We start from the raw sequence: 12725 nt of genomic DNA on the forward strand, positions 1-12725 counted from the left end.
CATAAAAGGATTCTGGACGATTGCGTGAAAATGTACAACACACACAAAGTATAGCGAGGGCTACGGAATAAGATTTTCTTGTGTTACTGGACAAGGACGGTAGGTGGCACTTTCATTATGGCGATTAGACATGCATTGCAAAGTATATATAAAAGGCCGTTCAACATCCTGTAAACAGCTCCTTATGTTCCAATTTTCAAAATTCAAAATATAAAGTTAATAATGTAAAAGATTCTCAAGTCAATATGCCATTTTATTCACTACGCTTGAAATTGTCAGCTCCATCACTCGGCGTACTGCTTCAACTAATATGCTCTAGTGTTTCTCATGATTAACAGATGGAGATGATGCATAATTGTTTTCCCGAAATAGGGATGTACCGCATTATCAACATTATTTTCAAATACAATAATTACAAACTATCGTTTCATTATTTATTTATTTACAACAATTAGAAACTCATTAATATGTCACAATGACCTAAATTACAAAGCAAAATGAGTAATGTCACGTATCAGTTTAGCGGTGTCCATAGTGTCCTCCAGATCCTTCAGATCCTCCAGAATTATGTTCGGATTTCGCACTGGCAGCTACGACGGCTGCACCCGCAGCTGCGGCATTTGATTGCGCAATCTGTGCAGATTCCGCCGCCTTGTAATATGCAGCTTCAGTTTCGCTCAGCTCGTTTACTGCTTCTTGCAACTGATGAATTAGGGTGCTTAGGCGTTGCTTAGCTTGCGCTACCATCGCGTGCTGAGACGCTGAGACTGTGGCGGCCTCGGCAGCTGCTTTTGAAGATAACTGACTACCACCTAAAAATTATGAATTAATTTTGTAATATATTTTAAAAATAATTTACACGTACTTTGAACTGAAGCAAGAGCGGCACTGAGAGTGCTAATTTGACTTTGAGCTTGTTGGGCGGCTTGATGGGCGATTTGAGCGGCTTGTTCGGTTAGTTGCAACTGCCCTACTTCAGACTGTAGTCTTTTTTCGGCTTCGTTCACTTGTTTCTTGAGGCTATAAACGATGGCCTGTTTGCCCACCAAAGCGGCCTGTGCAGTTTGAGCTGCCTACAGTAGCTGTTTGTCAGTAGCGACACTTAACCACGACGCGTTTACTTACTCCTTGAGCAGCACTGGCTAGAGTGCTCTTAATACCGAAAGCGGCCTGACTTCCTGCAGTGTGCTGCGATTGAACTGCGTTTTTGGCTTGGACTGCAGAGGTGTGAGCCAAACTGGTCAGTTCTGCTCCTGATGTTTCCTTGCTTTCATCCACAGATCCATGGCTACCTAAAATGCCTTTTTACCAGAAGGGCTTAATGGCATTTTTTACACATACTTTCATATCCTTGTTCAAACCCGCTGGACACTTCCTCGTAGTGATCGCTAGCTTGTGCCTGTTGTTCAGGAACTACGATTCTTACCGAGGTGCGTCTGGCCGCTGCACAGAGACCCACTGATGGAGTTCAGAGATATGAAATTAGATGTATAGAGGGTATTACATGTTGCAACTTACCACACAGCGCAGTAAAGACGAAAAACCTGAACATGTTTCTCTGAAAGAAATAAAAGAAAGCCTGCGTGGTTAGTTTGAAGTTAATTTTGCTTGTTTTTTTAATACGAATTAAAAATAATGACAAAACTCACTTACAGGCACTTAAGTAAACGCAGAAATGTATGGGAGAGGAAGAAGACTGAATGATATTGCTCTTAAGGAGCATCAGGGGTTTTATATACTTTTACCAGCATAATAGTGGGGCTCTCATACAGAGGCCTGGGCACGAAAAACACTAATTAGCGCATCATGAAGTAATATGTGTGCATGTAAACAAATAGTGAGGCGTAATTTTACTTGTTTGCTTTGTCGAGCGGAAAAAACTAACGTTTGGTTTTCTTGGTTTTCTTAGTTTTCAGGCACACAAAATGCTGGAATTGGGATATATATTGTATATACACATATATTAAAAATATATATTAAATCAATTTTAACTGCGCATCTTGGTGACATAGCAGCAACCCCATTTGATTTTGATTGATTTCTTGTGGACTGTCACTTAAAATCTACTGTGACATTTACTGACATATACGAGAGTCGATTAAATAATTTCCCGTAATATCTAAGACGTTATATACCGGGGGGAGTTCTCATTCCCATTAAATTTATTCATAGTTTGAGTGTATTTCGCAACTCTTGATGGGTACCAGGATGATATAATATTTCTCTTCATATTGCCCAACTAAGGATAAGTGTATCTATGTGTTATTCAAAGTTTTAATTACTTAAAACTATGGTTTAATCTACTCTGGTCATCTGACGGCATGGTTTGATGAAAAACCAGTAAACCGTACCATCAAGTTTCGTGTATCTTTAGTTATTATTCCAACGCATTCTTTACTATTGTGATTGTGCAATCCAAGAGTTATTTATCATGGTTTAATTACTATCGATTTTCAGCAATCAAATATTGCACACGAGGATGTGTTTTGCCTTTACATGCTTTTGTGTAAGGATCTCAAGGAAGCAGGAAATTGCTAATTTTTAGCATTTTTCTTCAGAGCATATTGCAAACAGGTTCCACGTATAGATATTAATTTTTCTGTTGATTCAGATACAATTTTATTAAAATTGAGACCACATGCAATTTTTCCATTAAAATCATGTTTCCGGGGATCGAATTAATAAGCACGTGCAGCAATTATCTATTAAATAGATATAATTATCTGCAGCTTATAAGAGAGAAGATAGATATGAAATATTAATTATTGCACGCATGTTGTCGGTATATGGCCGAAGGAACGCGGCTTTCTTCACATGTTGATTTGAGCGATGATAAGGGGAAGAAGTTCCCCATTTATTGTTTGTTTAAGAAGGCCATAAGAGCAACGTTCTGCTAAGTTGAGAAAGAAAAGAGAAGGGAGAAAGAAGGAAAGTTAAAAGAAAATAACTTCACGTGTGACATGAGGAACATTAGATGATTTATTTATGTGCAAAAAAAAATAAATATATATATGAAATATTGAATTTAACACAAACAAAAATTTGACCAATCAAACAACCAAGACGTTCATTGGTTGCCTCCATTTTACTCAAAAGTCAATGTAGTTTCGCGACCCGTCACGGCAGCACCTGCATCGTCAACCATTAAGGTGTTTCACTTCTTTCCCCAAGTACTGTGGTAAAGACCCCGTCGCTCCACCTAGATATCATTCAGACTAATTAAAGCGAGCAGACTGCTACAGTACATTCTCTGTGGGTTCGGAAAAAAGGACAGGTGAGTTTTACGCACTGTTTACATTTATTACATTTTCTTTTATTAATTACTAATTATCAAGGGTTCTGGTCTGGATCACATTCTGATACCAACAGGCATTCTCCTCCTAAGCACTGGTGCGATTAGGATTGTTGAAGTTCACCTGAGTCAGTTCAAATATTAAACTAAGAGCACCTTCAATAAATCCTTTGAAATCATCACTTCAAAGCAACTTCTTATTCACAGCTTTCCCATTCAAAATTGTCTATGGTTCAAATCAGGTAACTTTTTATAAATGTCGCAGGCTTCATATCTACAGAGATGCCACATCTTTTCAAAATTAGTAGAAAAAGCTCGGTCAACGAAGTACACGTCAACACGAAAATTCGACCAAAAGAGCGTATTACAACTATTGCAATGGTCTAAAATACTAGGGCTAAGGGTTAACGATCATAGACGTACTAGGGCTAAAAGCCAATTATCGGTTAATTTATTGTCTATCGTTTTAGAGCGTAACATTTAGTTGAATAATGATAATTGCAGCTATATCAATTTAACGAAAAGGAGTTGTACATAAATTCTACTTGGTCAAGGAAAAGGGCGTGAGATTTCTATTACGCAAGGCCATATGTTTTAGAATGATAAGTACTAAAACCTGGCCATACCGGGCATATGGCCAAAAAGTGACGAAGTACATGGGAATTTCATTGGTGAAGCCATTAAACAGGATTCGGGACCATGTGATTGATAGTCTTAAAATAATTTTTCTACATAAACTTTACGTAAAGTCTATTTTCTATTGCCGACCTAAATTTACAGTTTTTGCACACAGTTGAAAGAAACAATTTTTTTTTTCTTTTTTAATGGATCCGTCTAATTTGTTATGGCATTTCATGTAGGATTTGTTAAATTACAAATCTATGTACAAAACTAAAATCTAAATAGTAATAAATAAATAATAATTTCGACACGATTGACTCATATTGTGTACGCACCAAAATGATTCAAGTGTATATAAAAAAGGAAATATTTCTTGTAATCTTTCACAATCCTCGTACTGCAGTAGTATTTCTGTCGCATATAAGTAAAATCGATAAGTGCATTCTTGTGTTATTAATCCCACTAATTTCCACTAAATATACTCATAATTTCCAATATTTTATACTGAATTGAGATTCCTTAGATAATAGTAATTGACCAAAACTTGTAATATTTGATTTCAGATACCAAGCACCAGTATATATTAATCAGTGTTAATAATTCTCGACACGAGTTTATATACTCTACACAATAATTTGTTTTTTCGATAATCCAAAATTCTATATAGTAACAGCTTACTACAAAATGGATCGCGCACCGCGCTGCGTGTAGTGCGAGGTCTGTGTACCGGAAACGGGGACTCCAAGAATCTGATGCACCGGAAACGGAAGTTGCTGCTCCTTTAAGAACGAAAATGAAATTTAAAAATCGACGATTTTTTAATTGATTTCTTGTTTTTAATAAGTTTTACTCATTTCAAAATGTATCAGAACTTTTAAATGATGAGAAATAGGGTAAATGGATATCCAATTACAACTACCATGAATATTTTAAATTTTTACCGACTTAAAATGTCCCTAAACTTAACATATAACCTTTTAATAGGTTTGGTTGTTTTATTATTTTTTCCTTTCTAGTAAACGTTATTTCAGAGCATGAATTATTAGTGCTATTGAGCGGCTTATAAAAAGTTTATTGAGATGTCATGACAAAAACTTGGGTTATGAACGCCCCAAAATGGGAAGTTTAATATATGCGAATAGTTTTCCACCATTTTGTCAATAATACTTGATGTGACTCTATATACAGTTAGAAGTCAGGCCTTTTTTTACGTAAATAATTTCACCTATATTGCACCATCTTTTTGAGAACTGCCAGACCATTGTCTAACTATATCATTAGTTATTTTACGATATCATAATTATTGAAAATGTGCGTCAACTCCTTGCTTTACATCGTGAAGTATGTATTTGTCCAATATTCAAATATTGTGATCTTAAGATGACGTCACTCAGAAATAATTTTGTGTTTCAATAAATTACGTACTTCACGTTTGAAAATTAAACACGTAAAGACATATAACGATTAACTATTTATTATAAAAAAAAAGAACATAAACATCAAGCAAAAAATGAGAAAAAAATGATGTTAAATGACATAAAAATACCGATTAAACTTTCTGCTGCCCCACGTTTAATGATAAAGGATGCTCTACTGGAAACACACGTTCTATTATCTACAAAGTAAAATCAATATTAAACACAACAAAAAAGCAAAAGCAAAAAAGGAATCTGGAAGGTTTTGATTAAAAAAACACATTTACCTTGAAAACCACAATCATGAATCACTTTATTATTAAATTTCTTTTTGAGAATACAAAAATAATAATAATTAACTTAAAACCTATGTCAATTTTGAAATTACCTTCTCAACTTGCTCCTTACTGAACATGTGAAACAACTTATCAGGAGTCATAGTCATGACCTCCACATTGGAAGAGTTCAACTTTTCCTCCATAACCTGCTTCAATATAGTAAGAGCAGCAGTACTGGCCTCCTCTAAAGTCATACTTTTATGATACATCTCCTGCAAGCTTTGCTGTGCCCCTTCTGAACCTGAACCTATGGCTTTAGCATCGAACTGTACAAATGTGCCTGAAGGATCCATGTGGTACAATTGGGGTCCCTTTTCGTCGATTCCCGCGAACAAAATGGCAACGCCAAAAGGCCTGGACATAGCTGCTCCATCGTCATCCGAATCACCAAATTGAATAGCCAGGTTTGAGACTGCTTGAGCACATGACTCAACACTCATGTTTTCATTGTATACGAACCAATGGTTTTGGCATTCCAAACGAGCCCTTGTTGTATATAAATTATAAGAAATAATGATTTTTTTAAGAAGAAAAACCTACCTATCGATCATTGTTCGGGAATCAGCAATGAGGCCTGACACTGCACAACCAATGTGTTTATCGACCTCAACTATTTTCTCAATTGTAGTGGGTTCCATAAGTGGAGAGGTAATACGTTTTTCCACTGCCAAAACTACCCCCTCATTGGTGCTAATTCCAATAGCTGTTGAGCCAAGTTTAATAGCTTCAATTGCATATTCCACTTGAAAGAGGCGCCCTTCAGGAGAGAAGGTGTTGACTCCACGGTCATATTCACTTCGAGTGAGAAACATTTCTACAAGAGAAAAATAGATATTTCCAGAGGCTAATTCCAATTTGACTTAATTTCAAACCACAGATTTAACTACCTTTATGTTATATTTACGTGGGGAGCAAATTGAAATAGTTTTTGGGGACAGAATATTGGTTTTGTGTTAGAAGAAAACTTGTTGAAAATGTCTTAACTCTATATCAACAATAATTATTATATGTCCAGAAAGACAAAGGATCTACGGAAAAGCAGCTCTAAGTAGAAATTCGTGCGTTTATAGAGTAATTTAAAGGAAAGTAGATGAAATAAAGGATAAAAACTGCTAGTTTCTGGAGATTTGAGGTTAGGTCTGCAATGAATCGGCACATATCAAAAGAAATGCCGACAAATAAATATGAATTATTTTACAAGATGTTGAAAACTTACTTAGAGCTTAACAAATGCGAATTGTAGAGGATTTCACAATGAAATAATAATTATTTTTTCAATTTTTCCCAAGTTTTGCGGATCACTATGAAAATCCAAAATGAAAACAGTGATGTTAAAGAGGGGGAAGGCTCTTAGCTGTCACTGTTACTCAATAAATTATAGCCATTTGTTTTATCATCCGCGAAACTCGAAATATGGCAACGTTGAGGGTCGGTCATTTGGAATTATAATTTTTTTCCATAACATAAAATCACATGGCTGAATTTTTAATTTGGACACAAGTAGAATTATTTCATTAATTATATTCTTCAAGAGTTCTAAAGAATTTCAATTCTTTCAATAAATTATGGATAGCAAGAAAACATATAAAGGCGCTAAAGAAAACTGTATTTTTTTTTTCTTGCACACGAATTGAAAAAGAACCTTCCAGACCTATTGCAATAATTTTGACTAGTGTCAGAACATATTTCCAACTGATAATGAGAGTATATATCCTTTCAAGAATATGGATAATCGACACCGGGTCAAATATTACCAGACAGAATATATGAACCCATGATATATTCTAAAAATGAAATACAAGGTATTTTTTATGACCCTTGAAAAGTAGGTTAAGCTGAAGTATCTACCAAACGTTATTATCAAAAATCTTACTCCATAAGCACTTAAAAATTCAATTCACACATCCTTTCAACACAAACCATTCACTGCAACATAAAAAAAAAACATTTATAATTATCTTTAATGACTTCAATCTATTAACAAATCACTGTGAAGCTTCTCTTCGTGGGAGTATTTTGGTGCTTCATAATTGTGTCTAGATAAATTACAATAATAATTTTTTTATAAAATATTCATTTAAATCAAACTTTTTTATAGTTCATTTTGGAAATATCATGGAAACATAACAGACAGATATTTCTTCGCTTCTTCTAAATTGCGAAGAGCTTCAGCTACTTACCAAGTAGAAAAATTTTAAGATAAGGATGGAAAGGAGGAGAATATGTGGGACCGATTTCTGCACGACAATGCCAGTGAGTACTATTTGTAATGTTAAGTTAATTTCTACAGAAACCAATAGTCAAATCACAGATATAATACGCCTTTTTCCAGGTAGAGTGGTCGATGGTGCTAATGGAGACATTGACTATGATTTCTCTCACAAGTGAAAGGAGGATGTGTAACTTTTAAAAGAGATGGAAACTCAGGTTTATTGATAGAAAGTGAAATTCCAGATTTTTTAAACAACAAACAACCGTAATTTATAATATTTTATATATTTTCAATTTCCTGGCCCAAAATCCTCCCTGATGGTACTAACAATAAGGCGAATCAAGCGGGAGGTGATTATTATTTGAATTTGCTCAAGGTAAGTGGCGTCATCTGTGAAAGTGTGGGGCAAATATAGTTTTGAACATACTGTAGTAGGAAGACACCATTACCGAAGCTTTCTCGTAATATTAGATATGAACCATAGATGGCAAAATATCGACAGTTGCTGATATAACTGTGATTTTTTTTTTCATTTTTATTCATGGCAAAATTAACGAGATCTCGAAAAATGCGAAAACTTTAATAATTGGCAAACATTTCACATAATTGAAGTCTTTCATACATTTACTGCTATGATATAAATAAATTACTTCAATTTCTAATAGGGCATTATAGGACTGAAATTTACACTTTAACGCACACGGGCAATATTGTAGTTTTAGTTGGTATGCAAATTTTGTTTATCTGAGAGATTGATCTGAAATTATGAAGAAGCGTATGGGCTATAGAAGCAACCGTTAAGAGCTTGGTTTTTACAAACTATCAGCATTTACTAAAAAAAGAAATAAATTTGATTAACGGAACTTTTAATTCCTTCAGAATAAACCTTTACACTGCTAATTTGGTTAGCTACACGACACCAGCGTTCCCAGCTACTGGCTCGATAAAGGCAACAATGTTTACACGTACATATATTTCTGCTTCAACCCTGATATCAAAATTTACAATGTTCACATAAGTTAGAGATCCTTCGTGGATTGCCTCAGTTGTAACCTGGCTGAAATACGTCCTCTTTGCGGAAAAAAGCTATTCAGGTACATTCACAACATCTACAATCCAGAAGACTTTTTTGTGACTGAAAATGTGGTAGTGAAGAGGGGGGTGTTACATCTCCGAAGTTTTAGACGACCGGAACAGAATCAGATATCACAAGATATTTTTCATACTTTTTACTAAACAAATGAGAAAATGATCATTGTGGAACGATTTGTGCGAGCGTTTGGAAGCTTTGTTGGATAATGGGATCAATTTGGTGGTGTACGCTGCATGCGGTCTTACGGATAATTTCGAATGAACTAATGAATATTTATGTGCATTTTTCATCTATATTTTTAGCGAAACGAGTATTCATGCCTGTTGAGGGGATCTTACATGAGAATCCACTGTAAAATTATCAAATCTAATTTAAGCTAACTGCGATATTGATTTTTTTTAATGAGGCACTCTAGATGTCTCGAATTTCCACTAAATTTTAATAACTTCGGGTCACTGCATCCCAGGGCAAAAAAATCTATGAACTAACACAGGCGCAAGGGAGGATTCTATCGCGTGAAGAAAACACAGGTGGTCCCATTAAAAAAAGTTACACTCTATGGCGCTCCGCCTATTTGGGTCACCCTGTAGAGTTGTCACTAATTTTAAATTTCACCTTCCTCAGGCCCACATACATTCCCATAATTGTCTCTTAATGAAATCATAAATAAACGCATAAACGTCCGAGAGGCTGTTACATGGACACCGTGTATATGTTTATTTTGTTATAGCCTTTTTTCCATTTTTAACCCTCTTTTTGATGGCATTTAATAGGACCCTCGTTTCTAGAAAATCTACTGGTAATTATCGGATTCTACAATAGAATCTTGAATCTAGTTTCAACTACTTTTGAAGTCAGTGGCGTTACTTGAATTTGAAATTTGCCGCGAAATAAAAAATATATTTATGTTAATCCCTTGGTCTGTTTCTTAACCTCTTTCGGATTTCGTTTCGCACGGCTTTGATAACTGGCAAATCTACTTGTAAATTTCACAATCTGCAATAGAATTTCTGCAATTTTAATTACCATTGAAGACAGAGGCGTTTCGTTCACCTGAAACTTGCACAAATTTAAAATCTTTTTCAGTATTTTTGACCCCCTTTCTAACTTCATTTACCGTGAATCTGACTCCTGGAAAATCTAGAAAATCAGCCAGTACCAAATCTCAGGTTTCTTTAGTAAAGCGCACTAATAAATACGCCAATTTAATTAATATTTATTGCACAAAATGAACGGTCATATTCACCCAAAGACCCTGAGGAATCGACCGCAGCAGCAGGTGTACAAAAATCGACCTTATCGCCTTTATAATTAAAACATATCTCTGGCAAATATTGTGTACCCGCTCTAAAAACATCTCGACGCGTACAAGTTATTTATGGCCCCCTTTTAGTCTTATGATTAATGCGTAATTTAAGGCCTGTTTAAACCATTAAACCGATTTGTATCATACATATTTAGTGACCGAGAAAGGTGGGAATGACACACAAAACAAAACATATGCTCACGGTATTATGAGAGGGACACCTTAACGAAAAGTTTCCCATGCAACATTCATGATTATATAACAGAATGGGATTTCAGACAATTATTCCAAAGTCAAGTATCAGCAGATTACAAGACTAAGCCTCCCCTAAATCGGATCATCCCTTCAGCCCTGCGAAGATTATGTCGGGAGGGCCGAAAGGGCTCGGTTAAAGAGCATTTAGCGGTCGCGTGCCGACTAAGGGCTTGACGCTATCTTGTCCCTACAGGACTGTGTATTCTTACAATAGAGTTAAAGTAATGAAATACATACATGTCCCAGAAAAATGACCAGGCTAGGTTAATTAGAGGATGGTTATAATTATTTGACGCATAGCTGTGCACCAGAGCTCTATTTGGAAGGCATTTGGATAGGGCTCCTGAAAGGTGTTCGTAAATGTGCATATTGCCTAGGGAATGTCTACGCCGCATCAAAAAATGCTTCAAATCTAGGAGTGATGGGTGTTATGCGCAAAACGGGCTATAGAGGGTTATTCAAATTTGACGCTCACCATCGGGATCTCAGTAACCATAAGAGATACGAGGTCGGTTAAATTGGGACAAGACTGCGCAATTTGGAGATCAGTAAAACACCTTTTCAAAATTTGAAAATCCCCAATTGCTTCCGGAGATGTTCGCGAAAAAGCGAAATATTCAAAAAAAGGTTTCTTTTCTTCACTGAGATTATTTGAAGTGATAACTGAAAGGGAGTGACACATCGTAACTGTCACTTTTTCACTTGTACAAAGAGTGATGTCACATTTGAGATATGACGTTTAGATTTTCTGCAAACGTCATCGACTTTGTTTATTCTCGTGGGACCATTTCGGATTTTCATATTTTTAAATTCAGTTATTTTTTCTGATTACGACGATGTGTCACATGTTAAGGTTCGGTTTGACCAAAGTGTCAAAAAAATTGATTGTGCTAAGAGCGGTTTGGAAATCTTGATTTTCATGAAATGATGTATTACACATACAGTGAGTCAAAGCCAAACTCGCTCACCCAACGAAAATGAATTTTTTGAATGGGCGAAGCGCGTCGAATGATTTCGCCCTAAATGAAAAACCTATGGTTTTACGGGTATAAATATTGTATTTTACAAAAAAGAACGAATTACAAGAAAACATTCATTTGTCTAAAAAATATAGAGGAAAAACTAATAACTACCCAACTTCCTTCCTTCTCCTCAAGGTGGCGGCATAGTTGTTCTTGAGAGCGGAGCTTCGCAACACAGTGACAATCCACATACAGGGCGTTCCACCGGGCGCCGCTGTTAAACATTTTGGGGAAACTATGAATAGCAAAATTACTTAAATTTAGTGGTTTGGAAAGAGCCTTGGGACGGGCCAATCTGGAACACTTTTTGTGATGTCACGCTTCCGGTTCGGCTTCTGGAGAATAATCACCATTTTCCCCATTACTCCGATTTCGAGTTGGTGCTCTCTCACTGCCATCGGCTCCTGATGCTTTCAATCGGAGACTGTGTTTTTCCAGTTTTTTCCTCTTCCCACGATAGCGTCCATTTTGCCCCTCCTTCCCCTTAAGGTGACGGCATATTTGTTGGTCTGTGGACAACTCCTTAAGGCAATGAGAGTAGAAAAATAGATGCATGTGTTATATCAGAATTTAATTATATTACGGTAATTTGGAACGATAAAAAGTAATTACCTAATCGAAGATTATATCCTATGCATCTGGCTTGATGTACGATTCTGAAAGCAGGTCCATAAAACCATGTAAAGAGATTAATCAATTATCGGAAAGTGAAAGTAAAACATATCAGCGTGTTGAATAATTTAAAGCATCCGCAATTGAGAGTTAATGGTTTCCGAACAAGTGTAAGGGCCTAATAAAGTTTGATCTAAAGGTGCGGTTGAGACCTTTCGGACATCGCAATCTAACAACCTACTAATTTGCCTATATAGTAATAATTATCGGCAAATAATCACTTTCAACGGGCTTGTTCGGTAAGCAGGTAAATAACATAATGATCGACTTGAGACCTAATAATTATGGGTAATATATAGGCATGGAATCAGGTTTCAGTTTTGATATTTATTATTATAAAGAAGCATAGGCTGGATTGATTAGTTCGATGGGTAAAATCCTTCATCTTCGTTGTATTAAATAAAATACATGATATGTAGATAAAGGGAGATTTATTTGCAGCTGCTTAAAGCCTTGTAATAAATACCCCCGTGCATCGCCATTTTTCAATCATGGCCGC

At 35.8% G+C, this 12725-nt stretch overlaps 2 protein-coding genes and 1 long non-coding RNA gene across 6 annotated transcripts; 1 reads left to right on the plus strand and 2 right to left on the minus strand.

Moving 5' to 3' along the window:
- Positions 1–411: 411 nt before the first annotated feature.
- On the minus strand, positions 412–1730 carry LOC136342115 (antifreeze protein Maxi-like). 2 transcript variants are annotated; one of them, XM_066287629.1, is made up of 6 exons: positions 1654–1688; positions 1519–1579; positions 1342–1458; positions 1126–1292; positions 866–1073; positions 412–812 (listed from the first exon to the last, which is right to left on the minus strand). In XM_066287629.1, the coding sequence occupies exons 2-6, from the start codon at positions 1550–1552 to the stop codon at positions 520–522; spliced, it is 819 nt and encodes a 272-aa protein (XP_066143726.1). In that variant the 5' UTR covers positions 1553–1579; positions 1654–1688; the 3' UTR covers positions 412–519. The 2 variants fall into 2 exon arrangements, with proteins under 2 accessions (XP_066143726.1, XP_066143718.1); XM_066287621.1 differs by having other exon boundaries at positions 413–812; positions 1519–1558; positions 1654–1730.
- Positions 1731–3168: 1438 nt separating this feature from the next.
- Positions 3169–8114, plus strand: LOC136339358 (uncharacterized). Of its 2 annotated transcripts, none has more exons than XR_010732135.1 (3): positions 3169–3274; positions 7765–7919; positions 7999–8114. It is a non-coding gene; the product is annotated as an uncharacterized lncRNA (long non-coding RNA). The 2 variants fall into 2 exon arrangements; XR_010732136.1 differs by lacking the exon at positions 3169–3274 and adding an exon at positions 7400–7468.
- Prosalpha5 (proteasome alpha5 subunit) lies at positions 4576–7010 on the minus strand. 2 transcript variants are annotated; one of them, XM_066281470.1, is made up of 4 exons: positions 6883–7010; positions 6207–6480; positions 5717–6152; positions 4576–4692 (listed from the first exon to the last, which is right to left on the minus strand). In XM_066281470.1, the coding sequence occupies exons 2-4, from the start codon at positions 6476–6478 to the stop codon at positions 4591–4593; spliced, it is 810 nt and encodes a 269-aa protein (XP_066137567.1). In that variant the 5' UTR covers positions 6479–6480; positions 6883–7010; the 3' UTR covers positions 4576–4590. The 2 variants fall into 2 exon arrangements, with proteins under 2 accessions (XP_066137567.1, XP_066137576.1); XM_066281479.1 differs by lacking the exon at positions 4576–4692 and adding an exon at positions 5366–5528.
- Positions 8115–12725: the final 4611 nt, after the last annotated feature.

Source organism: Euwallacea fornicatus, chromosome 1 (genome assembly GCF_040115645.1).
Source record: "Euwallacea fornicatus isolate EFF26 chromosome 1, ASM4011564v1, whole genome shotgun sequence".
Lineage (NCBI taxonomy): Eukaryota > Metazoa > Arthropoda > Insecta > Coleoptera > Curculionidae > Euwallacea > Euwallacea fornicatus.